Source organism: Oncorhynchus keta, unplaced genomic scaffold (genome assembly GCF_023373465.1).
Source record: "Oncorhynchus keta strain PuntledgeMale-10-30-2019 unplaced genomic scaffold, Oket_V2 Un_contig_3655_pilon_pilon, whole genome shotgun sequence".
NCBI lineage: Eukaryota > Metazoa > Chordata > Actinopteri > Salmoniformes > Salmonidae > Oncorhynchus > Oncorhynchus keta.
The window spans coordinates 22,106-47,534 of NW_026287355.1; the positions used below are offsets into that span (position 1 = coordinate 22,106).

General features: G+C 44.1%; 1 protein-coding gene and 2 long non-coding RNA genes across 16 annotated transcripts; 1 reads left to right on the forward strand and 2 right to left on the reverse strand.

The window, feature by feature from the left end:
• Positions 1-776: 776 nt before the first annotated feature.
• LOC127924094 (cytohesin-1-like) lies at positions 777-23,368 on the reverse strand. The gene is made up of 9 exons (XM_052508478.1): positions 23,226-23,368; positions 19,524-19,672; positions 16,977-17,088; positions 12,210-12,218; positions 10,518-10,564; positions 10,403-10,435; positions 5,473-5,541; positions 4,012-4,166; positions 777-1,380 (listed from the first exon to the last, which is right to left on the reverse strand). Exons 1-9 carry the CDS (start codon positions 23,284-23,286, stop codon positions 1,302-1,304), a joined length of 714 nt encoding a protein of 237 aa, XP_052364438.1. The 5' UTR covers positions 23,287-23,368; the 3' UTR covers positions 777-1,301.
• On the reverse strand, positions 5,613-8,144 carry LOC127924095 (uncharacterized). Of its 12 annotated transcripts, none has more exons than XR_008116727.1 (3): positions 7,277-8,144; positions 6,500-7,128; positions 5,613-6,277 (listed from the first exon to the last, which is right to left on the reverse strand). It is a non-coding gene; the product is annotated as an uncharacterized LOC127924095 (long non-coding RNA). The 12 variants fall into 12 exon arrangements; XR_008116728.1 differs by having other exon boundaries at positions 6,500-7,054; positions 7,240-8,144; XR_008116733.1 differs by having other exon boundaries at positions 6,500-6,980; positions 7,277-8,143.
• Positions 16,999-19,498, forward strand: LOC127924098 (uncharacterized). 3 transcript variants are annotated; one of them, XR_008116741.1, is made up of 4 exons: positions 17,048-17,183; positions 17,360-17,439; positions 17,480-17,759; positions 19,197-19,498. It is a non-coding gene; the product is annotated as an uncharacterized LOC127924098 (long non-coding RNA). The 3 variants fall into 3 exon arrangements; XR_008116740.1 differs by lacking the exon at positions 19,197-19,498 and having other exon boundaries at positions 16,999-17,143; positions 17,480-17,875; XR_008116739.1 differs by lacking the exon at positions 19,197-19,498 and having other exon boundaries at positions 17,480-17,875.
• Positions 23,369-25,429: the final 2,061 nt, after the last annotated feature.

Consider the following 25,429-nt stretch of genomic DNA (forward strand, 5'->3'; position numbering starts at 1 on the left):
GCAAACCACTCACTCATCAGGGAAGTGTACATTAGTGCACACAACAGAAAACGAAAATGAACACATCTTATTGGACAAGTCAAGTTAGTCCCCACCTTTTTCAGTCGCCGTTCTTCCGTTTCGGTGCCTAATGAACACGACACTGTGTTAACAACCGTGTTTCGGAGTGTGTTTTCACAACAAAGTTAGCACGTCTAAACTGCTGTCAAACAACTGGGGAAACATATGAACAACAAAGAGTCAGGGAAAACAGCTATGGAGGAATATAGCTGTCAAAGCTCAATTATTGTCACAGATTATGTGCATATAAACAGGCAAATGTAATGGCAAACATGTTCATTTCATTATGTTCATTTTAAAACTCATTGTAAATGAACTCTTCCTTCAGTTACTGAGTGACAGTTTGGACAGAGTCTAAGTTTATCCTGATACAGACCGATCCAGAGCCAAGTAACAATCTCCTGAGAGGCAACTTTGACAGAAAGACTTCAAAAAGTTTATTCTCGTTTCAAAAAAATCGTCGGTTGGCAATATAACCCATTCCCCTCAGTCTTTCTAAAAACGTTATCAAAAACTAAAACTGAAACCCAAAAGCTCAAGATTCTGAGGGAAATATATACAGTAGTAAGCTCTACAAACACACATGTTGCCCATCATATTAACGTATACAGAAAAGCATCTCACCTTTCCTTTTGAAAGCTAGTAAGAATATTTTGGTTGGGATGCCACAACAACTCCATCAGACCTGCTGAGTTTAGATGAGGTGTGTGTGTGTGTGTGTGTGTGTGTGTGTGTGTGTGTGTGTGTGTGTGTGTGTGTGTGTGTGTGTGTGTGTGTGTGTGACTTCAGTGTACGACATTAGTGTGTGTGAGAGTATGGGTGTGTGTGCACATGTCTTTTTGAGGGAGGGGATCCATTTTACCCAGAAAGCGATAGACCCCTTCCTCCCAAAATACACACAGCAAAGAGTTGAGAGAGACGGAGAGCATTCAGCCACAGAGACAGGAGCAGGGGGAAGAGGAGGAGGGGGAGGCAGGACAGCATGCACCCTGTCCTGTTAGTCGGTCTGTGGAATCCCAAAGCTAGAGCCTATCCCAGAGAAATGCTGACCGAGGCAAGAGGCCCCAACCCCCAGTCTGCAGCCCCTGCCCCAAAACCCAGTCTGCAGCCCCTGCCCCAACCCCCAGTCTGCAGCTCCTGCCCCAACCCCATCCCCAGGCCTGAAAACACAAGTCTCAGGGTCTCAGCAGGATGGGTCCAAACTCTCTCAACGGGGGGAAGAGGAGGAGTCCTGAGCAGCTCTAGTGTCTCTTCATGGAGGAGACCTTCTTCTTGCGGGTGGCCAGCATCTCATAGAAGGGATCCCTGCTGATGGCAGCTCTGTGAGGGTGGGGGTAGAAGGGGGTAGTCAGTACACTCCCTGGTGGGATAACCAAGTTTATTATCAATGTGTATGGTGGAAAGGAACAGAGGTCAAAAGGAAGCTACTAGTATTTTAGGATGACACATCAAATTAAGAGAGTATTTTAGGATGACACATCAAATTAAGAGAGTATTTTAGGATTACACATCAAATTAAGAGAGTATTTTAGGATTACACATCAAATTAAGAGAGTATTTTAGGATTACACATCAAATTAAGAGAGTATTTTAGGATTACACATCAAATTAAGAGAGTATTTTAGGATTACACATCAAATTAAGAGGGATAACGGGTAACTTTTTATTTGAATAGTATCTAAATTAGGGCTTCCATAAACCATTCATAACAACATCACAACACATCCATAACCCATTCATAACAACATCACAACACATCTATAACCCATTCATAACAACATCACAACACATCTATAACCCATTCATAACAACATCACAACACATCTATAACCCATTCATAACAACATCACAACACATCTATAACCCATTCATAACAACATCACAACACATCCATAACCCATTCATAACAACATCACAACACATCCATAACCCATTCATAACAACATCACAACACATCTATAACCCATTCATAACAACATCACAACACATCTATAAGACATTCATAACAACATCACAACACATCTATAACCCATTCATAATAAAATCACAACACATCTATAAGCCATTCATAACAACATCACAACACATCTATAACCCATTCATAACAACATCACAACACATCTATAACCCATTCATAACAACATCACAACACATCTATAACCCATTCATAACAACATCACAACACATCCATAACCCATTCATAACAACATCACAACACATCTATAACCCATTCATAACAACATCACAACACATCTATAACCCATTCATAACAACATCACAACACATCTATAACCCATTCATAACAACATCACAACACATCTATAACTCATTCATAACAACATCACAACACATCTATAAGCCATTCATAACAACATCACAACACATCTATAACAACATCACAACACATCCATAACCCATTCATAACAACATCACAACACATCTATAACCCATTCATAACAACATCACAACACATCCATAACCCATTCATAACAACATCACAACACATCCATAACCCATTCATAACAACATCACAACACATCCATAACCCATTCATAACAACATCACAACACATCTATAACCCATTCATAACAACATCACAACACATCTATAACCCATTCATAACAACATCACAACACATCTATAACCCATTCATAACAACATCACATCTATAACCCATTCATAACAACATCACAACACATCTATAAGCCATTCATAACAACATCACAACACATCTATAACAACATCACAACACATCTATAACCCATTCATAACAACATCACAACACATCTATAACCCATTCATAACAAAATCACAACACATCTATAACCCATTCATAACAACATCACAACACATCCATAACCCATTCATAACAACATCACAACACATCTATAACCCATTCATAACAACATCACAACACATCTATAACCCATTCATAACAACATCACAACACATCTATAACCCATTCATAACAACATCACAACACATCCATAAACCATTCATAACAACATCACAACACATCTATAACCCATTCATAACAACATCACAACACATCCATAACCCATTCATAACAACATCACAACACATCCATAACCCATTCATAACAACATCACAACACATCCATAACCCATTCATAACAACATCACAACACATCTATAAGCCATTCATAACAACATCACAACACATCCATAACCCATTCATAACAACATCACAACACATCCATAACCCATTCATAACAACATCACAACACATCTATAACCCATTCATAACAACATCACAACACATCTATAAGCCATTCATAACAACATCACAACACATCCATAACCCATTGATAACAACATCACAACACATCCATAACCCATTGATAACAACATCACAACACATCCATAACCCATTCATAACAACATCACAACACATCCATAACCCATTCATAACAACATCACAACACATCTATAACCCATTCATAACAACATCACAACACATCCATAACCCATTCATAACAACATCACAACACATCCATAACCCATTCATAACAACATCACAACACATCTATAACCCATTCATAACAACATCACAACACATCTATAACCCATTCATAACAACATCACAACACATCTATAACCCATTCATAACAACATCACAACACATCTATAACCCATTCATAACAACATCACAACACATCTATAAGCCATTCATAACAACATCACAACACATCTATAAGCCATTGATAACAACATCACAACACATCTATAAGCCATTCATAACAACATCACAACACATCTATAACCCATTCATAACAACATCACAACACATCCATAACCCATTCATAACAACATCACAACACATCCATAACCCATTCATAACAACATCACAACACATCTATAACCCATTCATAACAACATCACAACACATCTATAAGCCATTGATAACTTGTTGATAAGTAGTAGTACTGACTTGATGCTGTTCATCCACTCATCCTTCTCCTCCGTGGTGGGAGCAGAGATCCTGTAGAAGGTGTGGTTCCCCTCCACCACTCTGCCGTCCGCCTCCGTCTTACAGGCCTTGATCACCTGGTCCTTGTTCTCTGGGATGAAGAGTTCAAAGCAGTTCTATGCAGGGGAGAGGAGAGGGAATCTAAATGGTGTTGTCTTGATTACTCAGGTCCTTCCTCATCTTCTCTAAACACATTGGAGCAGAACATCTAAGGTTCCTCCAATCGTTTCTTCTCCTCCAAAACGTTTTGAGAATGAGGCAAGGAGAGAGAATGTGAGGAATGCCACAACTGTATCAGAACAGCTGAGTTTAAGAAGGTGTGTGTGTGTGTGTGCTCCCGCACATTGGCTAACCGGGCTATCTGCATTGTGTCCAGCCACCCACCACCCGCCAACCCCTCTTTTATGCTACTGCTACTCTCTGCTCATCATATATGCATAGTCACTTTAACCATATCTACATGTACATACTACCTCAATAAGCCTGACTAACAGGTGTAGCCTCTACTCTTATTTCAAATGTTTTTTTACTGTTTTATTTCTTTACATACCTACACACACACACACACGAACACACGCACACGCACACGCACACACACACACACACACACACACACACACACACATTTTTTTCGCACTATTGGTTAGAGCCTGTAACTGTAAGTAAGTATTTCACTGTAAGGTCAGTGTTGTATTCAGCGCACATTACAAATAAACTTTGATTTGATGTGTTGTTCCACACTACCACCAGGGGGAGACAACGTCTAGTCTGAGACATTATTGAACTATAATCTCCCCTTTCTGCTGAACTGTGCACTTGTTCACTTCCCTTCATGGATTTGCAAGGAAATTACTGCAATATGGAGATTGTTTACACCAATCCAATGCTGTCCATTGTATGGGGAGTAGTGAACTGGTGCACACTCTTCAGGAGGAAGGAGATGACAGGATGGATCAGTCCAAAATCATTTTGTCATATCTCGCAGATCTCAGAAAAGTACTCATGTCAATATTTGTCCATGTCACACATCATTAGTTGTGTTGAGCAGCTACATGCCTCAATCGCAAATGAATGGGAGGTGAAATAACGGTCTTATTTCCTGATTATACTTCCTGATCATATTAAGATCAAGAAATTTGACAGTGTTCCTTTATCTCCAATGTGTGTGTTTTTACTATCCTTGTGGGGACCAGAAGTCCTCACAAGGATAATAAAAAACAAGGAACATTTTGCCAGTCCCCACAATAAAAAAATGACTATTTTAGGCTTAGAGGTTAGGTTTAGAGTTACAATTAGGATTAAGGTCAGGGGTCAGGGAAAATAGGATTTTGAATGGGAATCAATTGTTTGGTCCCCAAAGGAGAGTAAAACAAATGTGTGTGTTGTGTGGTCGAACCAGCAAAGAGTGCAGTATGTGCTTACAGGCTTCTTGTCCTCAACCTCTCGGATGCTGAGGTTCTCCAGTGGAATGATCCCTCTGGGCTCTTTGTCCTATAGGACAGAAACATGGAAGTTAAGATGAATCTGTTAAGAGGACAGAAACATGGAAGTTAAGATGGATCTGTTAAGAGGACATAAACATGGAAGTTAAGATGAATCTGTTAAGAGGACAGAAACATGGAAGTTAAGATGAATCTGTTAAGAGGACATAAACATGGAAGTTAAGATGAATCTGTTAAGAGGACAGAAACATGGAAGTTAAGATGAATCTGTTAAGAGGACAGAAACATGGAAGTTAAGATGAATCTGTTAAGAGGACAGAAACATGGAAGTTAAGATGAATCTGTTAAGAGGACAGAAACATGGAAGTTAAGATGAATCTGTTAAGAGGACAGAAACATGGAAGTTAAGATGAATCTGTTAAGAGGACAGAAACATGGAAGTTAAGATGAACCTGTTAAGAGGACAGAAACATGGAAGTTAAGATGAACCTGTTAAGAGGACATAAACATGGAAGTTAAGATGAATCTGTTAAGAGGACAGAAACATGGAAGTTAAGATGAATCTGTTAAGAGGACAGAAACATGGAAGTTAAGATGAATCTGTTAAGAGGACAGAAACATGGAAGTTAAGATGAATCTGTTAAGAGGACAGAAACATGGAAGTTAAGATGAATCTGTTAAGAGGACAGAAACATGGAAGTTAAGATGAATCTGTTAAGAGGACAGAAACATGGAAGTTAAGATGAATCTGTTAAGAGGACAGAAACATGGAAGTTAAGATGAACCTGTTAAGAGGACATAAACATGGAAGTTAAGACGAACCTGTTAAGAGGACATAAACATGGAATTTAAGATGAATCTGTTAAGAGGACAGAAACATGGAAGTTAAGATGAATCTGTTAAGAGGACAGAAACATGGAAGTTAAGATGAATCTGTTAAGAGGACAGAAACATGGAAGTTAAGATGAACCTGTTAAGAGGACAGACACATGGAAGTTAAGATGAACCTGTTAAGAGGACAGAAACATGGAAGTTAAGATGAACCTGTTAAGAGGACAGAAACATGGAAGTTAAGATGAACCTGTTAAGAGGACAGACACATGGAAGTTAAGATGAATCTGTTAAGAGGACAGACACATGGAAGTTAAGATGAACCTGTTAAGAGGACAGAAACATGGAAGTTAAGATGCATCTGTTAAGAGGACAGAAACATGGAAGTTAAGATGAATCTGTTAAGAGGACAGAAACATGGAAGTTAAGATGAATCTGTTAAGAGGACAGAAACATGGAAGTTAAGATGAACCTGTTAAGAGGACAGAAACATGGAAGTTAAGATGAACCTGTTAAGAGGACAGAAACATGGAAGTTAAGATGAATCTGTTAAGAGGACAGAAACATGGAAGTTAAGATGAATCTGTTAAGAGGACAGAAACATGGAAGTTAAGATGAACCTGTTAAGAGGACAGAAACATGGAAGTTAAGATGAATCTGTTAAGAGGACAGAAACATGGAAGTTAAGATGAATCTGTTAAGAGGACAGAAACATGGAAGTTAAGATGAATCTGTTAAGAGGACAGAAACATGGAAGTTAAGATGAACCTGTTAAGAGGACAGAAACATGGAAGTTAAGATGAATCTGTTAAGAGGACAGAAACATGGAAGTTAAGATGAATCTGTTAAGAGGACAGAAACATGGAAGTTAAGATGAATCTGTTAAGAGGACAGAAACATGGAAGTTAAGATGAACCTGTTAAGAGGACAGAAACATGGAAGTTAAGATGAACCTGTTAAGAGGACAGAAACATGGAAGTTAAGATGAACCTGTTAAGAGGACAGAAACATGGAAGTTAAGATGCATCTGTTAAGAGGACAGACACATGGAAGTTAAGATGAACCTGTTAAGGACTGCTGTGGGACATGGCTTAAAATACAGACAGCACAATGTGGTGTTACTAAAGGGATATTACACTACAAAATGTGGTGTTACTAAAGGGATATTACACTACAAAATGTGGTGGTTATTAAAGGGATATTACACTAGGAAATGTGGTGGTTATTAAAGGGATATTACACTAGAAAATGTGGTGGTTATTAAAGGCATATTACACTAGGAAATGTGGTGGTTATTAAAGGGATATTACACTAGAAAATGTGGTGTTACGAAAGGGAAATTACACTACAAAATGTGGTGGTTATTAAAGGGATATTACACTACAAAATGTGGTGGTTACTAAAGGGATATTACACTACAAATGTGGTGGTTATTAAAGGGATATTACACTAGAAAATGTGGTGTTACGAAAGGGAAATTACACTACAAAATGTGGTGGTTATTAAAGGGATATTACACTACAAAATGTGGTGTTACTAAAGGGATATTACACTACAAATGTGGTGGTTATTAAAGGGATATTACACTACAAAATGTGGTGTTACTAAAGGGATATTACACTACAAAATGTGGTGTTACTAAAGGGATATTACACTACAAAATGTGGTTTTACTAAAGGGATATTACACTACAAAATGTGGTGTTACTAAAGGGATATTACACTACAAATGTGGTGTTACTAAAGGGATATTACACTACAAAATGTGGTGGTTATTAAAGGGATATTACACTACAAAATGTGGTGGTTACTAAAGGGATATTACACTACAAAATGTGGTGGTTACTAAAGGGATATTACACCACAAAATGTGGTGGTTATTAAAGGGATATTACACTACAAAATGTGGTGTTACTAAAGGGATATTACACTGCAAAATGTGGTGGTTATTAAAGGGATATTACACTACAAAATGTGGTGTTACTAAAGGGATATTACACTACAAAATGTGGTGGTTATTAAAGGGATATTACACTACAAAATGTGGTGTTACTAAAGGGATATTACACTACAAAATGTGGTGGTTATTAAAGGGATATTACACTACAAAATGTGGTGTTACTAAAGGGATATTACACTACAAAATGTGGTGTTACTAAAGGGATATTACACTACAAAATGTGGTGGTTATTAAAGGGATATTACACTACAAAATGTGGTGGTTATTAAAGGGATATTACACTACAAAATGTGGTGTTACTAAAGGGATATTACACTACAAAATGTGGTGTTACTAAAGGGATATTACACTACAAAATGTGGTGTTACTAAAGGGATATTACACTACAAAATGTGGTGTTACTAAAGGGATATTACACTACAAAATGTGGTGTTACTAAAGGGATATTACACTACAAAATGTGGTGTTACTAAAGGGATATTACACTACAAAATGTGGTGTTACTAAAGGGATATTACACTACAAAATGTGGTGGTTATTAAAGGGATATTACACTACAAAATGTGGTGTTACTAAAGGATATTACACTACAAAATGTGGTGGTTATTAAAGGGATATTACACTACAAAATGTGGTGTTACTAAAAGGATATTACACTACAAAATGTGGTGGTTATTAAAGGGATATTACACTACAAAATGTGGTGGTTATTAAAGGGATATTACACTACAAAATGTGGTGTTACTAAAAGGATATTACACTACAAAATGTGGTGGTTATTAAAGGGATATTACACTACAAAATGTGGTGGTTATTAAAGGGATATTACACTATATTATATTTTATTGTGAATGGAATATCCCTGTTAATGGCATTACTCTGAATAATTTTTATACATTTACATAGTCATTTTACAGACACTCTTATCCAGAGTGGGTTACAGGAGCAATTAGGGTTAAGTGCCTTGCTCAAGGGCACATCTACAGATTTTTCCAATAGTTGGCTCGGGGCTTCGAACCAGCAACGTTTGGTTACTGGCACAACGTTCTTAACCGCTAGGCTACCTGCCACCGATGAATACACAGTAGAGCAGTGAACGAGTACACAAACAGAACAGGTTACAGTGTGACAATGAGTTGAAACTCGCAACTGTAATATCCATCATAATAGCCATGTATTTATGTGTGCCTGTTGCAGACATTTAAGATTGAATTGAACATGATAACCGATGGCTTCCAGTTCCAGTCCAGTACTTACAGTGGTGTACTCAAAGTAATACAGACAGTTGTACTTACAGTGGTGTACTCAAAGTAATACAGACAGTTGTACTTACAGTGGTGTACTCAAAGTAATACAGACAGTTGTACTTACAGTAGTGTACTCAAAGTAATACAGACAGTTGTACTTACAGTGGTGTACTCAAAGTAATACAGACAGTTGTACTTACAGTGGTGTACTCAAAGTAATACAGACAGTTGTACTTACAGTGGTGTACTCAAAGTAATACAGACAGTTGTACTTACAGTGGTGTACTCAAAGTAATACAGACAGTTGTACTTACAGTGGTGTACTCAAAGTACTACAGACAGTTGTACTTACAGTGGTGTACTCAAAGTAATACAGACAGTTGTACTTACAGTGGTGACGTCTGAGGAAAAGTACTACAGACAGATAACAGTGGGTATCAAAGAGGACAGACAGTTGTACTTACAGTGGTGTACTCAGAAGTAATACAGACAGTTGTACTCCCCATCTCCCTACATTCCCATCAAAGTAATACAGACAGTTGTACCATGCTCCTCCAGCAACCCAGACAGTTGTACAACCAGTTATTGTACTCATGAGAGAAGCATGAGATTACAGAGGATTTACAGAGGTATAATGCCTTTACTAAGAGTAATACAGACAGTTGTACTTAAGTGGTGTACTCAAAGTAATACAGGCAGTTGTACTTACAGTGGTGTACTCAATTTTAATACAGACAGTTGTAAACAGTGGTGTACTCAAAGTAATACAGACTGTAGCCCTTACAGTGATACTCAAACCGTAATACAGACAGTTTGTAGGGCTCATTTTACAGTGGTTCCTCTGTAAGTAATACAGACAGACTTGTCTCTTACAGTGGTGTACTCAAAGTAATACAGACAGTTGTACTTAGACAAAGGAGATCAGTGGTGTACTCAAAAGATCAATACAGACAAGGCTTACAGTGGTGTACTCAAAGTAGATACAGACAGTTGTCCTTAAAGAGATGAACCATCTTCTCTTCCAGGTCTTTCCCTCTGAGGACAATAGAGACGGTGTTAGCCAGACTCAGGGGTGGAGAGACAAGAGAGGGATAGGCACCGGACAACCTCTAAAGGAGGACAGAGCAGCAGACCTCTAAGGCAGACAGACAGCTCTGGAGTAGACAGACCAGGCAGATCAACAGGTATAGAACTACAACCCCATCTCCCTAGATTCCCATCAAGTAGACCGCTAAGTACCATAGCCTCCTCCAGCAACCCAGACCATAGCATCTAGACAACCAGTTATTCTAAACCTGAGAGAAGCTGAGATTACAGAGGAGTTCTGTGACCACTGGGCTAGCCTTCTAAGACCAAGGTATTCTGTAGGTCGCCTTTTTACACTGTAATCGCCTTTAGCCTGTTGGCTCCGATAGTTCTTTTTCACATTTTCCTTTCAGAACAGTTCCAGCAACTATGGTGGATCAATAGCCTCTCAGTAAGGAGCCATCTCAGTACAGCTAAAGGAGTTCTCCCAGCTCTGTAGTGAAAAGCCCTTAGCCTTATAGATTAGAGAGAACCGTATATCATGTTTAATACTGTTTGAAACCTGAGGAGCTCATTTCAACTGTGCCACCTCTCCTCTGTCAGAGTAGACAATAAGGAGACTCAGGACTTAGTCCTCCCAGAGTAGACAACCTCTAAAGGAGATCAACAGCCTCCCAGAGTAGACAACCTCTAAAGGAGATCAATAGCCTCTCAGAGTAGACAACCTCTAAAGGAGATCAATAGCCTCTCAGAGTAGACAACCTCTAAAGGAGATCAATAGCCTCTCAGAGTAGACAACCTCTAAAGGAGATCAACAGCCTCTCAGAGTAGACAACCTTTAAAGGAGATCAATAGCCTCTCAGAGTAGACAACCTCTAAAGGAGATCAATAGCCTCTCAGAGTAGACAACCTCTAAAGGAGATCAATAGCCTCTCAGAGTAGACAACCTCTAAAGGAGATCAATAGCCTCTCAGAGTAGACAACCTCTAAAGGAGATCAACAGCCTCTCAGAGTAGACAACCTCTAAAGGAGATCAATAGCCTCTCAGAGTAGACAACCTCTAAAGGAGATCAATAGCCTCTCAGAGTAGACAACCTCTAAAGGAGATCAATAGCCTCTCAGAGTAGACAACCTCTAAAGGAGATCAACAGCCTCTCAGAGTAGACAACCTCTAAAGGAGATCAATAGCCTCTCAGAGTAGACAACCTCTAAAGGAGATCAATAGCCTCTCAGAGTAGACAATCTCTAAAGGAGATTTTTTATTTCACCTTTATTTAACTAGGCAAGTCAGTTAAGAACAAATTCTTATTTTCAATGACGGCCTAGGAACAGTGGGTTAACTGCCTGTTCAGGGGCAGAACGACAGATTTGTACCTGGTCAGTTCAGGTTTTGAACTTGCAACCTTCTGGTTACTAGGCCAACGCTCTAACCACTAGGCTAACCTGTCGCCCCTAGCTGGGATAGCTGGGATATAAAACCAAACACTTGTTAAAGTTTAGACCTCCAAGAATTAATGAGATCCTACTATGGGGAATGTCAAATAGTACTACTAACAATTGGCTCAAATCCTTTGCCTCTTTCACACCCGGCGGGGTGTCTCTGGTTAACTCAGCAGCTCAGTGATCTGTGGCAGACCCCCGACCGCACCGCCACTCCCACTTCCTGTTAGGGAGAAACCTGATCACAGCAGCAGATGGCAGCTAGCAGCTAGCTCACGCTGGGAGGAAGAGATGCCAATAAACAGCATCTGGGGGGGACTGGAGCTAACCTGGAGATATGCCAGTAGGCTACTATAGGCATCTCTGGCTGGAACTTTCTATCGTTGGCCGTATTCACAGTGATATATGATATAAACACCAGTCAATTTACTGTCTGAAGACATCTTTCTGTCCAATTAGGTCATTTCTGGACAATATTTCTGTCCGTTTAAGGGACCCCTTTTGCCTCCTCTAAGTCTAAATTCCCTCCATCAAAACTAAATGGCTTGGATACACCGTGGACATGGACACACACCTACATGCTCCAGGAGAAAACACCATACATACCATTTCTGATTAAAGACAAATCAATATGATGACATAAATGCTTGTCTGGCTGTTCAATGTCTGGCTGTTCAATGTCTGGCTGTTCAATGCCTGGCTGTTCAATGCCTGGCTGTTCAATGTCTGGCTGTTCAATGTCTGGCTGTTCAATGTCTGGCTGTTCAATGCCTGGCTGTTCAATGTCTGGCTGTTCAATGCATGGCTGTTCAATGCCTGGCTGTTCAATGCCTGGCTGTTCAATGTCTGGCTGTTCAATGCCTGGCTGTTCAATGTCTGGCTGTTCAATGTCTGGCTGTTCAATGCCTGGCTGTTCTATGCCTGGCTGTTCAATGCCTGGCTGTTCAATGTCTGGCTGTTCAATGCCTGGCTGTTCAATGCCTGGCTGTTCAATGCCTGGCTGTTCAATGCCTGGCTGTTCAATGCCTGGCTGTTCAATGCCTGGCTGTTCAATGCCTGGCTGTTCAATGCCTGGCTGTTCAATGCCTGGCTGTTCAATGTCTGGCTCTACTGAAAGTGCCAAGGTCGTTGAACTGTTACACCACCACCAATGTTAGTATGAAGACACTAAACAGACACACTAAGAAAAGCCATCTACCAAGACAGAAGAGCAGTGTTGTGGACACCATCTAACAGAAGTGTTGATCACAACAGGCCAGGAAAGACACACTTGTATTGATCATATAGCAGCGATGCTAATGTATATGATCAGCTATCACACTACAGAGGTCATGAGAGGGCACTTAAACAATCGCCGCCCGATATCCACATACCAGCACACTTCTTAGTATAAAACAATGGAGGCTGCTGATGGGAGGAAGGCTCATAATAATGTCTGAACGGAGAATGGAGCCAATGGAATGGCATCACACATGGAAACACATGGAAACCGTGGAAACCGTGGAAACACATGGAAATCATATGTTTGATGTATTTGATACCATTCCACCTATTCCGCTCCAGCCATTACCACGAGCCCATCCTCCCCAATTAAGGTGCCACCAACCTCCTGTGGTATTGGGCAGGTATTCTAAGTAGTGGGCTAGTGTGGACATTGGAACATGACCACAAACACGTTCTCCTTGCCGCCATTTTGTCACTGTGTTATCGTCATCTTGTCCTCAGAACGTGACATATGAATGTTGAAACGACACTTGACAGACAGACTCATGTAGAGACAAATGGCAGAATCTCACAGCTGATGATATGACAGTTGATTGGCTTGGAGGAGATTGTGATTGATTGATGATTGGTTGACCACTTCAGTTCCTGTCAGTCACTCAGAGAGCGAGGACCCTGGCAAAAAATGTCCCAGACAAGGCGGATTTGCCCGAGGAGATTTTTGTTGGTTGGTGCAGGCAGGTGCCGGGCTGGGGAGGAGTGGAGGAGGAGCGATCGCCCATGCACAGGGGGGTCAGAACAGGGAAGGTTAGGAGGGACCTGGGTCATGTTTAGTAATGAGAGAATGTTTTTGAAATGGAGTGAAACAGTGAGGTACTGTAACAGCTGAATTTGTTCAATAAGAAAGCAGAGTTTTGTTTTGCCATGCTGTGCCCCACTGAACATGACCCAGGACATGTTCAGCACTGGTCTCTTTTCACCACCAGCTTCAAGTCACATAAAATACATTTTATAATTGTATCATACTGTGATTAACAGGGGCAACTTGGTTGTCAAAATGACTTTTAAATTGATGAGGAAGACCTCCGGATTTACATGTCAAGTAAAATGTGCTTTCCTTGGTCCTATCAGATGATTCAATCTCTATTCCTAAACACACTAGCTAGTATGTAGCCTATATTCTAAACACTAATTATGTAGTGCACCTATGCATTATTCCATAGATAGTCCCAGTTGGTCCCCAGTCCCTTCCTAAACTCCCCTTCTCAACACACATCCCCCATTCTCCATTCTCCCCACCCCCACCTCACTGTAGTCCAGTCCAGCACCACACCAGACCAGACCTGGGATCACAGTAGTTGTTTTCTTTCAAACACTTTGAGCGTTTGAGTGATCCTGCCTGGAGGGTTTTGTACTTTTGGTTCCATTGTGCCAGGTGCCAGGCAAGCTCAAACAAGAGCTGCTGAAGTATTTGGAAGAAAACAAATGTTATTTGAACCCATGTCTGCACCAGACCAAAGCCACACCAGCCCAGGCCAAAGCCACACCAGCCCAGGCCAAAGCCAGACCGGGCCAAAGCCAGACCATCACCCTTCAGGTCATTAACAGCATGACGGAGAGAGCAGAGCTGGAACCAGTTGGTGTAGCTGCAGTATTCCCCTCATATGATCCCATTAAAGAGATATCAACAGCAGACATTGTTCTTGTCAGCCAGAACTTCTGATTTAATATTCACAATCTAAAATGCTGGTCAATTTTCAATATTTTCCTAAATGGTAGCTAATTGGTTGCTAATTCAAAAGGACGTATATTCGTAGATCTGTCTTCAAAGCCTTTGTCGTGTTCTCTCTGGAAAGAGGAATACTGCAGCCCGCCAAAACACGGAGACTGAAAAGGGAAATCACCACAGCATCACAGAGAGGTCAAACTCTTCACTACAAAACAGAATGGCCACCATGTTGTTCCCCGAGCGGCCTAACCAGGCAAAGCACCTAGCAACCGCCCGGCGACCAATACAGAGAGAGAGAGAGAAGCACGTGGACAAACCACCAGCTCAATGGAAGACCAACAAACATACAAACATACAATTAATAGTAGATTCAGTCGATGATGGCGGAACAAGGAAACCCAACAGCAACAAAATCCACAAATAACACAATAAAAACGTTCAAAGCGAAGAACGGAAATAAATGAAGGAGAACGGAAGCAATGGTGGACCACCGAAAGCACCGGAGAGCTGAGAAGATGAACTAGTGTTGGGGAAGAGCAGATGTACATACCTCCTGAGGAAAGACAACAGCCAAAATCATGGAGCAAACAAACAAACGAGGAAGAAAAAGAAAACAAAAATCAAATTAAATTATAAAAAAAATCATAGCACCACTTCTTGCTCATCTGATTGGAGGAGTGGCTCGATGCACTGGTTTACAATGTTGGCACTAGGAGGAACAGGCCTTCAAAAAGGCATTTTGATATTTAAATTCATCAGGTTACATGGTAATATTATCAGATTTGATGAAAACTGATCAGTTTAATTGAGATGAATCATAGGCTATTTCTCAATATAACGCTCTGGGTTAAGAGGAGTTATCCTGCAGTACATTAACAACCACCAGAGGGGGCTTCTGCTCACCCCAAATCATTTGAGTTCAATGCATTGTTACACTGGTGCCAACTTGTGTAAAGCAACGCATTGCACAGCACCTCCTCTAGGGTCCCAGTTCTTTCAGGCCAATTATTTCATCTTCCACCCAAATGAGTAGAACCTGAATGTCAATATTCCCAGTTATGTATCTCTGGAGTGTGATTGGAGACTTCTTCATCTTACTGGAAGGTGGGAAAGACTCACACTGATTAAGGGTTTCAATTAAACTTCAGGGTCCTATTCATTAGGCACCAAATGGGAGAAAATGGAACGAAACAGCGAGGCACTACCTGGACTTGTCCAATAAGAAACGCATACGTTCATTTTCCGTTGCAAAACATTTTGTACCTAATGAACATGGCCCAGATCATTGTGAATTTATATCAGAGTCATTGTGAATTCATCTAAACAGAGGCTGTGTAAGATCCACTGGGAAGCAGACAGGGTGGAGAATTAGGAAGTCCCTACGTCTCGGTTAGATGACAGGACATAATGTGCTTCTCTTGGCTGGAAGGCTGATCACTGGGATCCTGGAAGAGTCATTGTAACATTAGAGGGGAAGGAAGTGTTGTTGTCATGTGTTCACTGGTTTATACTCCACTGTACAGGTTGTCCCTCTATGTACAGAATGTGCATCCGTCCGTCTGTCTGTGTATCATGGGTAGGTATGAGTGTGTGTGCGTCTATGTGTGAGTGAGTGTATGAATATGCCTAGTCGTGCATTATTGAAAGCCCTCCACATGTGGTCGTCTGATCTCAGGGCCTCATCCATAATGCATTGGGGTGGGCAGGGGAGCCCCCCACACACACACACACACACACACACACACACACACACACACACACACACACACACACACACACACACACACACACACACACACACACACACACACACACACACACACACACACACACACACACAGTCTGATCAAGATGGGCCCATTGGTCAGTACGTAGACCTCTGGTAGACAGTCATAAACACAGTCATCGATGGGCACAGTAATACTGGAGAGGATTGGAGAGGATACAGACCTTTGGGATTTCAACATTAGTTCAATGCATCAACGTTATTTAAATGTTGTTAAGGTTATTTCAGCGTCTGGTCCCGCTCACCCAGTTTAAGCAGCCAGCCCTCCCGGTCTGGGTTAAAGAAGGTGTGTGTGAGATCGTTCCCGTCGTCCTCAGGGATTTTGAAGGGCTCGTTCTTGATGCTGTCATACAGGTTCTGTGTGGAGGAGAAAATAACACTAGGACTTGAGGACAGAGAGACGGAGAGGAAGGTAGAGGACCCCTGGGGCAGGGGGATGGACAGAGAGGAAGGTAGATGACCCCTGGGGCAGGGGGATGGACAGAGAGATGGAGAGGAAGGTAGAGGAGCCCTGGGGCAGGGGGATGGACAGAGAGGAAGGTAGAGGATCCCTGGGGCAGGGGGATGGACAGAGAGGAAGGTAGAGGACCCCTGGGGCAGGGGGATGGACAGAGAGACGGAGAGGAAGGTAGAGGACCCCTGGGGCAGGGGGATGGACAGAGAGGAAGGTAGAGGACCCCTGGGGCAGGGGGATGGACAGAGAGGAAGGTAGAGGACCCCTGGGGCTGGGGGATGGACAGAGAGGAAGGTAGAGGACCCCTGGGGCAGGGGGATGGACAGAGAGGAAGGTAGAGGACCCCTGGGGCAGGGGGATGGACAGAGAGGAAGGTAGAGGACCCCTGGGGCAGGGGGATGGACAGAGAGGAAGGTAGAGGACCCCTGGGGCAGGGGGATGGACAGAGAGGAAGGTAGAGGACCCCTGGGGCAGGGGGATGGACAGAGAGGAAGGTAGAGGACCCCTGGGGCAGGGGGATGGACAGAGAGGAAGGTAGAGGACCCCTGGGGCAGGGGGATGGACAGAGAGGAAGGTAGAGGACCCCTGGGGCAGGGGGATGGACAGAGAGACAGAGAGGAAGGTAGAGGACCCCTGGGGCAGGGGGATGGACAGAGAGATGGAGAGGAAGGTAGAGGACCCCTGGGGCAGGGGGATGGACAGAGAGGAAGGTAGAGGACCCTGGGGCAGGGGGATGGACAGAGAGATGGAAGGTAGAGGACCCCTGGGGCAGGGGATGGACAGAGATGGAGAGGAAGGTAGAGGACCCCTGGGGCAGGGGGATAGACAGGACAGAGAGGAAGGTAGAGGACCCTGGGGCAGGGGGATGGACAGAGAGATGGAGAGGAAGGTAGAGGACCCCTGGGGCAGGGGGATGGACAGAGAGGAGAGAAGGAGGACCCCTGGGGCAGGGGGATGGACAGAGAGGCGGAGAGGAAGGTAGAGGACCCTGGGGCAGGGGGATGGACAGAGATGGAGAGGAAGGTAGAGGGCCCCTGGGGCAGGGGGATGGACAGAGAGGAAGGGGAGAGGACCCCTGGGGCAGGGGGATGGACAGAGAGATGGAGAGGAAGGTAGAGGACCCCTGGGGCAGGGGGATGGACAGAGAGGAAGGAAGGAGAGGACCCCTGGGGCAGGGGGATGGACAGAGAGACAGAGAGGAAGGTAGAGGACCCCTGGGGCAGGGGGATGGACAGAGAGATGGAGAGGAAGGTAGAGGACCCCTGGGGCAGGGGGATGGACAGAGAGATGGAGAGGAAGGTAGAGGACCCCTGGGGCAGGGGGATGGACAGAGAGACGGAGAGGAAGGTAGAGGACCCCTGGGGCAGGGGGATGGACAGAGAGACGGAGAGGAAGGTAGAGGACCCCTGGGGCAGGGGGATGGACAGAGAGATGGAGAGGAAGGTAGAGGACCCCTGGGGCAGGGGGATGGACAGAGAGACGGAGAGGAAGGTAGAGGACCCCTGGGGCAGGGGGATGGACAGAGAGACAGAGAGGAAGGTAGAGGGCCCCTGGGGCAGGGGGGTGGACAGAGAGGAAGGTAGAGGACCCCTGGGGCAGGGGGATGGACAGAGAGACAGAGAGGAAGGTAGAGGACCCCTGGGGCAGGGGGATGGACAGAGAGATGGAGAGGAAGGTAGAGGACCCCTGGGGCAGGGGGATAGACAGAGAGATGGAGAGGAAGGTAGAGGACCCCTGGGGCAGGGGGATGGACAGAGAGACAGAGAGGAAGGTAGAGGGCCCCTGGGGCAGGGGGATGGACAGAGAGATGGAGAGGAAGGTAGAGGACCCCTGGGGCAGGGGGATGGACAGAGAGATGGAGAGGAAGGTAGAGGACCCCTGGGGCAGGGGGATAGACAGAGAGATGGAGAGGAAGGTAGAGGACCCCTGGGGCAGGGGGATAGACAGAGAGATGGAGAGGAAGGTAGAGGGCCCCTGGGGCAGGGGGATGGACAGAGAGATGGAGAGGAAGGTAGAGGACCCCTGGGGCAGGGGGATGGACAGAGAGGAAGGTAGAGGACCCCTGGGGCAGGGGGATGGACAGAGAGGAAGGTAGAGGACCCCTGGGGCAGGGGGATGGACAGAGAGACGGAGAGGAAGGTAGAGGACCCCTGGGGCAGGGGGATGGACAGAGAGGAAGGTAGAGGGCCCCTGGGGCAGGGGGATGGACAGAGAGGAAGGTAGAGGACCCCTGGGGCAGGGGGATGGACAGAGAGATGGAGAGGAAGGTAGAGGACCCCTGGGGCAGGGGGATGGACAGAGAGATGGAGAGGCCTCGTTGATGTCTCTGTTCACACACCCTGAGCAGGTCCTCTGGAAGGTCTCCTCCATCGTTGATTCCTCTGTTCATGGAGATGAAACGCTCCACGGCCGGCTTGTCCTTCACGTTGGGGTTGTGGAGGCTGGTGTTCAGCATGATGATGGCAAACGACAGGATGTAACAGGTGTCTGGAGAAATTCACACACACACACACACACACACACACACACACACACACACACACACACACACACACACACACACACACACACACACACACACACACACACACAGGCACACATTTGAAAATTGGGAGCCCAACATTGTCATACAGATAGATGCCTGGACACAGTCCCAGAAACAAACAGCACTGTCCCCATTACAACCAAAACACTGTTATTGGACACGTGAATATAGGAGTGGATTTGTATTTTTTCACCACACAGCCGACACACAATTTACACCGGAGTGATTGATGGTCAGCTGCAGTGCTCGCAAATATAAAGTGTTACCACAACAACTTCGGAATAAAGATTCTCCGGGACAATAGGATCAAAACATGTAAATGACTGGAGCTTAAAGGACAGGGGACTAGATTCAGAGAGAGAGACCATGTTAAGGAAGAGTGAGCTGGACCGGCATGAAAGAGTGTGTTGGTCGCTAAGTCTGTGTGTGTGTCGCTCAGTTTGTGTGTGTGTCGCTAAGTCTGTGTGTCGCTCAGTGTGTGTGTGTCGCTTAGTGTGTGTGTGTCGCTCAGTGTGTGTGTGTGTGTCGCTCTGTTTGTGTGTGTGTCGCTCAGTCTGTGTGTGTGTCATTCAGTTTGTGTGTGTGTCGCTAAGTCTGTGTGTGTCGCTCAGTTTGTGTGTGTGTCGCTAAGTGTGTGTGTGTCGCTCAGTTTGTGTGTGTCGCTTAGTGTGTGTGTGTCGCTCAGTGTGTGTGTGTGTGTCGCTAAGTCTGTGTGTGTGTCATTCAGTTTGTGTGTGTGTCGCTAAGTCTGTGTGTGTCGCTCAGTTTGTGTGTGTGTCGCTAAGTGTGTGTGTGTCGCTCAGTTTGTGTGTGTCGCTTAGTGTGTGTGTGTCGCTCAGTGTGTGTGTGTGTTGCTCAGTGTGTGTGTGTGTCGCTCAGTGTGTGTGTGTGTCGCTCAGTGTGTGTGTGTGTCGCTCAGTGTGTGTGTGTCGCTCAGTTTGTGTGTGTGTCGCTCAGTGTGTGTGTGTGTGTCGCTCAGTTTGTGTGTGTCGCTCAGTGTGTGTGTGTCGCTCAGTGTGTGTGTGTGTTGCTCAGTGTGTGTTTGTGTTGCTCAGTGTGTGTGTGTGACTCTCAGTGTGTGTGTGTGTCTTTGTGCATGCATGTGTGTATGTCACCCCCACCAGGCGGTGTGTGCCACAGTGCCTGTGTGTGTGTGTGTGTGTGTGTGCCTGTGTGTGTGTGTGTGTGTGTGTGTGTGTGTGTGTGTGTGTGTTCAAGCAGCCTGCGCATGTGTATGCAGGCGTGTGCAGAGACAATGTGGTCACCAGGCTGGCTGACACAGCAGTAGCACTTTCCATTATCAGGCCTGTTTGTCTCAGACACCCCAAAGGCCTGAATTATTCACATCCATCTGCATCCATGTAACAAGCAGCCTGGACACAATGTCCCTGAACACACCAAAGGCCTTCCAGTACACACCCCACCAGGCCTGGGTTCACACACCCCACCAGGCCTGGGTTCACACCCCACCAGGCCTGGGTTCACACCCCACCAGGCCTGGGTTCACTCCACCAGGCCTGGGTTCACACACCCACCAGGCCTGGGTTCAGGCCTGGGTTCACACACCCCACCAGGCCTGGGTTCACATGCTATTAGAAATCTTTAAAATACTTTTAGTGTTTGCTTTTGTCTGTCTAGAGTACCAGGTGGGAGGGGTTTGGAGTATTGGGACTATTCTATTGGTCCATTAAGCCAGGCAAGCTTAATCAAGCACAGATTAAGTATTTTGAATTACTTGAATAGTATTTGAACCCAGGTCTGTGCTTCACCATGCCTGCAAAATGCAGCAGGAATAATACTCCTAGAATGGCATTCTATTATTGTACCTGTACACTGAAGAATGACATCTTCCTCTTTGAAAAGTGGATCAGTGAACACAGACTTGTTGGAATGGGATACCCTATAACAGGTATACAGTAACTTCAGATATAACACATATCCCCTCATACCGTATATCCCCTCCTACCGTATATCCCCTCCTACCGTATATCCCCTCCTACCGTATATCCTCTCGTACCGTATATCCCCTCCTACCGTATATCCCCTCCTACCGTATATCCCCTCCTACCGTATATCCCCTCCTACCGTATATCCCCTCGTACCGTATATCCCCTCCTACCGTATATCCCCTCCTACCGTATATCCCCTCCTACCGTATATCCCCTCCTACCGTATATCCCTCCTACCGTATATCCCCTCCTACCGTATATCCCCTCCTACCGTATATCCTCCTACCGTATATCCCCTCCTACCGTATATCCCCTCATACCGTATATCCCCTCATACCGTATATCCCCTCATACCGTATATCCTCATACCGTATATCCCCTCCTACCGTATATCCCCTCCTACCGTATATCCCCTCCTACCGTATATCCCCTCCTACCGTATATCCCCTCATACCGTATATCCCCTCATACTGTATATCCCCTCCTACCGTATATCCCCTCATACTGTATATCCCCTCATACTGTATATCCCCTCATACTGTATATCCCCTCCTACCGTATATCCCCTCCTACCGTATATCCCCTCCTACCGTATATCCCCTCATACTGTATATCCCCTCCTACCGTATATCCCCTCATACCGTATATCCCCTCCTACCGTATATCCCCTCCTACCGTAAATCCCTCCTACCATATATCCCCTCCTACCGTATATCCCCTCCTACCATATATCCCCTCCTACCGTATATCCCCGCGTACCGTATATCCCCTCCTACCGTATATCCCCTCCTACCATATATCCCCTCCTACCGTATATCCCCTCCTACCGTATATCCCCTCATACCGTATATCCCCTTATCCCCTCGTACCATATATCCCCTCCTACCGTATATCCCCTCATACCGTATATCCCCTCCTACCGTATATCCCCTCATACCGTATATCCCCTCGTACCGTATATCCCCTCGTACCGTATATCCCCTCGTACCGTATATCCCCTCGTACCGTATATCCCCTCCTACCGTATATCCCCTCATACCGTATATCCCCTCATACCGTATATCCCCTTATCCCCTCGTACCATATATCCCCTCCTACCGTATATCCCCTCATACCGTATATCCCCTCATATCCCCTCCTACCGTATATCCCCTCCTACCGTATATCCCCTCCTACCGTATATCCCCTCCTACCGTATATCCCCTCATACCGTATATCCCCTCGTACCGTATATCCCCTTATCCCCTCGTACCGTATATCCCCTCATACCGTATATCCCCTCATACCGTATATCCCCTCATACCGCATATCCCCTCATACCGCATATCCCCTCATACCGTATATCCCCTCCTACCGTATATTCCCTCTCAGCTTCACCCTCAGTAGAAAATTCAAACGGTGGGTCAGAAAGCAAAACCCCTGGATTAACCCTTCAATTGTCCATCACCATGACAGGCGGTGCTCCTAGCTGTAACAATGCTTTAGTGTAAATCTCGTTGACCCTTCACTACATGCCTGGTACTGAGGTCCAAGCCTGTGGTCCTACCTGTGGACTGGAAGACGCCAGGGTTGCACTGGCAGTATCTCTGGGCGAAAGCCTCCATCATGCGGTCGATCTTCTGGGCCTCGCCAGGCAGCCGGAAGCTCCACAGGAACTGTCTGTTAATGGAGGAGAAAGAGAGGTCAGTCAGCAATACCATCTTACAACTACTAACTTTGGCTAAATACCAAATGGCACTCTATTTCCTACATAGTGCACTTCTTTTGACCAGTAGGTTGATATACATATCTAGACGACTAAAAGCCTTTGTTATCTACTGATGAGGGTGTGAAAGTGGGACCATTGTTTCTCATGTAAAGTAGGTAAGCCTTGTCTGAGCCAGAACAACTCCTGTTGTTAGTGAAATGCACTGACTGGAAGTCTCTTTATCTAACTTAGTGAAATGCACTGACTGGAAGTCTCTTTATCTAACTTAGTGAAATGCACTGACTGGACGTCTCTTTATCTAACTTAGTGAAATGCACTGACTGGAAGTCTCTTTATCTAACTTAGTGAAATGCACTGACTGGAAGTCTCTTTATCTAACTTAGTGAAATGCACTGACTGGACGTCTCTTTATCTAACTTAGTGAAATGCACTGACTGGAAGTCTCTTTATCTAACTTAGTGAAATGCACTGACTGGACGTCTCTTTATCTAACTTAGTGAAATGCACTGACTGGACGTCTCTTTATCTAACTTAGTGAAATGCACTGACTGGACGTCTCTTTATCTAACTTAGTGAAATGCACTGACTGGACGTCTCTTTATCTAACTTAGTGAAATGCACTGACTGGAAGTCTCTTTATCTAACTTAGTGAAATGCACTGACTGGAAGTCTCTTTATCTAACTTAGTGAAATGCACTGACTGGACGTCTCTTTATCTAACTTAGTGAAATGCACTGACTGGACGTCTCTTTATCTAACTTAGTGAAATGCACTGACTGGAAGTCTCTTTATCTAACTTAGTGAAATGCACTGACTGGAAGTCTCTTTATCTAACTTAGTGAAATGCACTGACTGGAAGTCTCTTTATCTAACTTAGTGAAATGCACTGACTGGACGTCTCTTTATCTAACTTAGTGAAATGCACTGACTGGACGTCTCTTTATCTAACTTAGTGAAATGCACTGACTGGACGTCTCTTTATCTAACTTAGTGAAATGCACTGACTGGACGTCTCTTTATCTAACTTAGTGAAATGCACTGACTGGAAGTCTCTTATCTAACTTAGTGAAATGCACTGACTGGAGCGTCTCTTTATCTAACTTAGTGAAATGCACTGACTGGAAGTCTCTTTATCTAACTTAGTGAAATGCACTGACTGGGCGTCTCTTTATCTAACTTAGTGAAATGTACTTTGACTGGAGTCTCTTTATCTAACTTAGTGAAATGCACTGACTGGAAGTCTCTTTTATCTAACTTAGTGAAATGCACTGACTGGACGTCTCTTTATCTAACTTAGTGAAATGCACTGACTGGAAGTCTCTTTATCTAACTTAGTGAAATGCACTGACTGGACGTCTCTTTATCTAACTTAGTGAAATGCACTGACTGGACGTCTCTTTATCTAACTTAGTGAAATGCACTGGCTGGAAGTCTCTTTATCTAACTTAGTGAAATGCACTGACTGGACGTCTCTTTATCTAACTTAGTGAAATGCACTGACTGGAAGTCTTTATCTAACTTAGTGAAATGCACTGACTGGAAGTCTCTTTATCTAACTTAGTGAAATGCACTGACTGGAAGTCTCTTTATCTAACTTAGTGAAATGCACTGACTGGACGTCTCTTTATCTAACTTAGTGAAATGCACTGACTGGAAGTCTCTTTATCTAACTTAGTGAAATGCACTTTGACTGGACGTCTCTTTATCTAACTTAGTGAAATGCACGCTCTCTTTATCTAACTTAGTGAAATGCACTGACTGGAAGTCTCTTTATCTAACTTAGTGAAATGCACTGACTGGACGCCTCTTTATCTAACTTAGTGAAATGCACTGACTGGACGTCTCTTTATCTAACAGTGAAATGCACTGACTGGAAGTCTCTTTATCTAACTTAGTGAAATGTAATTGACTGGAAGTCTCTTTATCTAACTTAGTGAAATGCACTGACTGGGCGTCTCTTTATCTGCTTAAGTGAGAATGCACTGACTGGACGTCTCTTTATCTATTGGTAAGAGTATCTGCACTGACTGGAAGTCGCTATC

Bases quoted from the DNA above. Each gene is read 5' to 3' on its own strand.
- LOC127924094 (XM_052508478.1), bottom strand. From the start codon at position 23,286: ATGATGGAGGCTTTCGCCCAGAGATACTGCCAGTGCAACCCTGGCGTC. The intron at 17,089-19,523 runs GTGTGTGAACAG...TCCTCCACACAG, and splicing joins TTCCAGAGGACCTGCTCAGG to AACCTGTATGACAGCATCAA. The intron at 1,381-4,011 runs GTCAGTACTACT...CCACCCTCACAG, and splicing joins GAGTGGATGAACAGCATCAA to AGCTGCCATCAGCAGGGATC.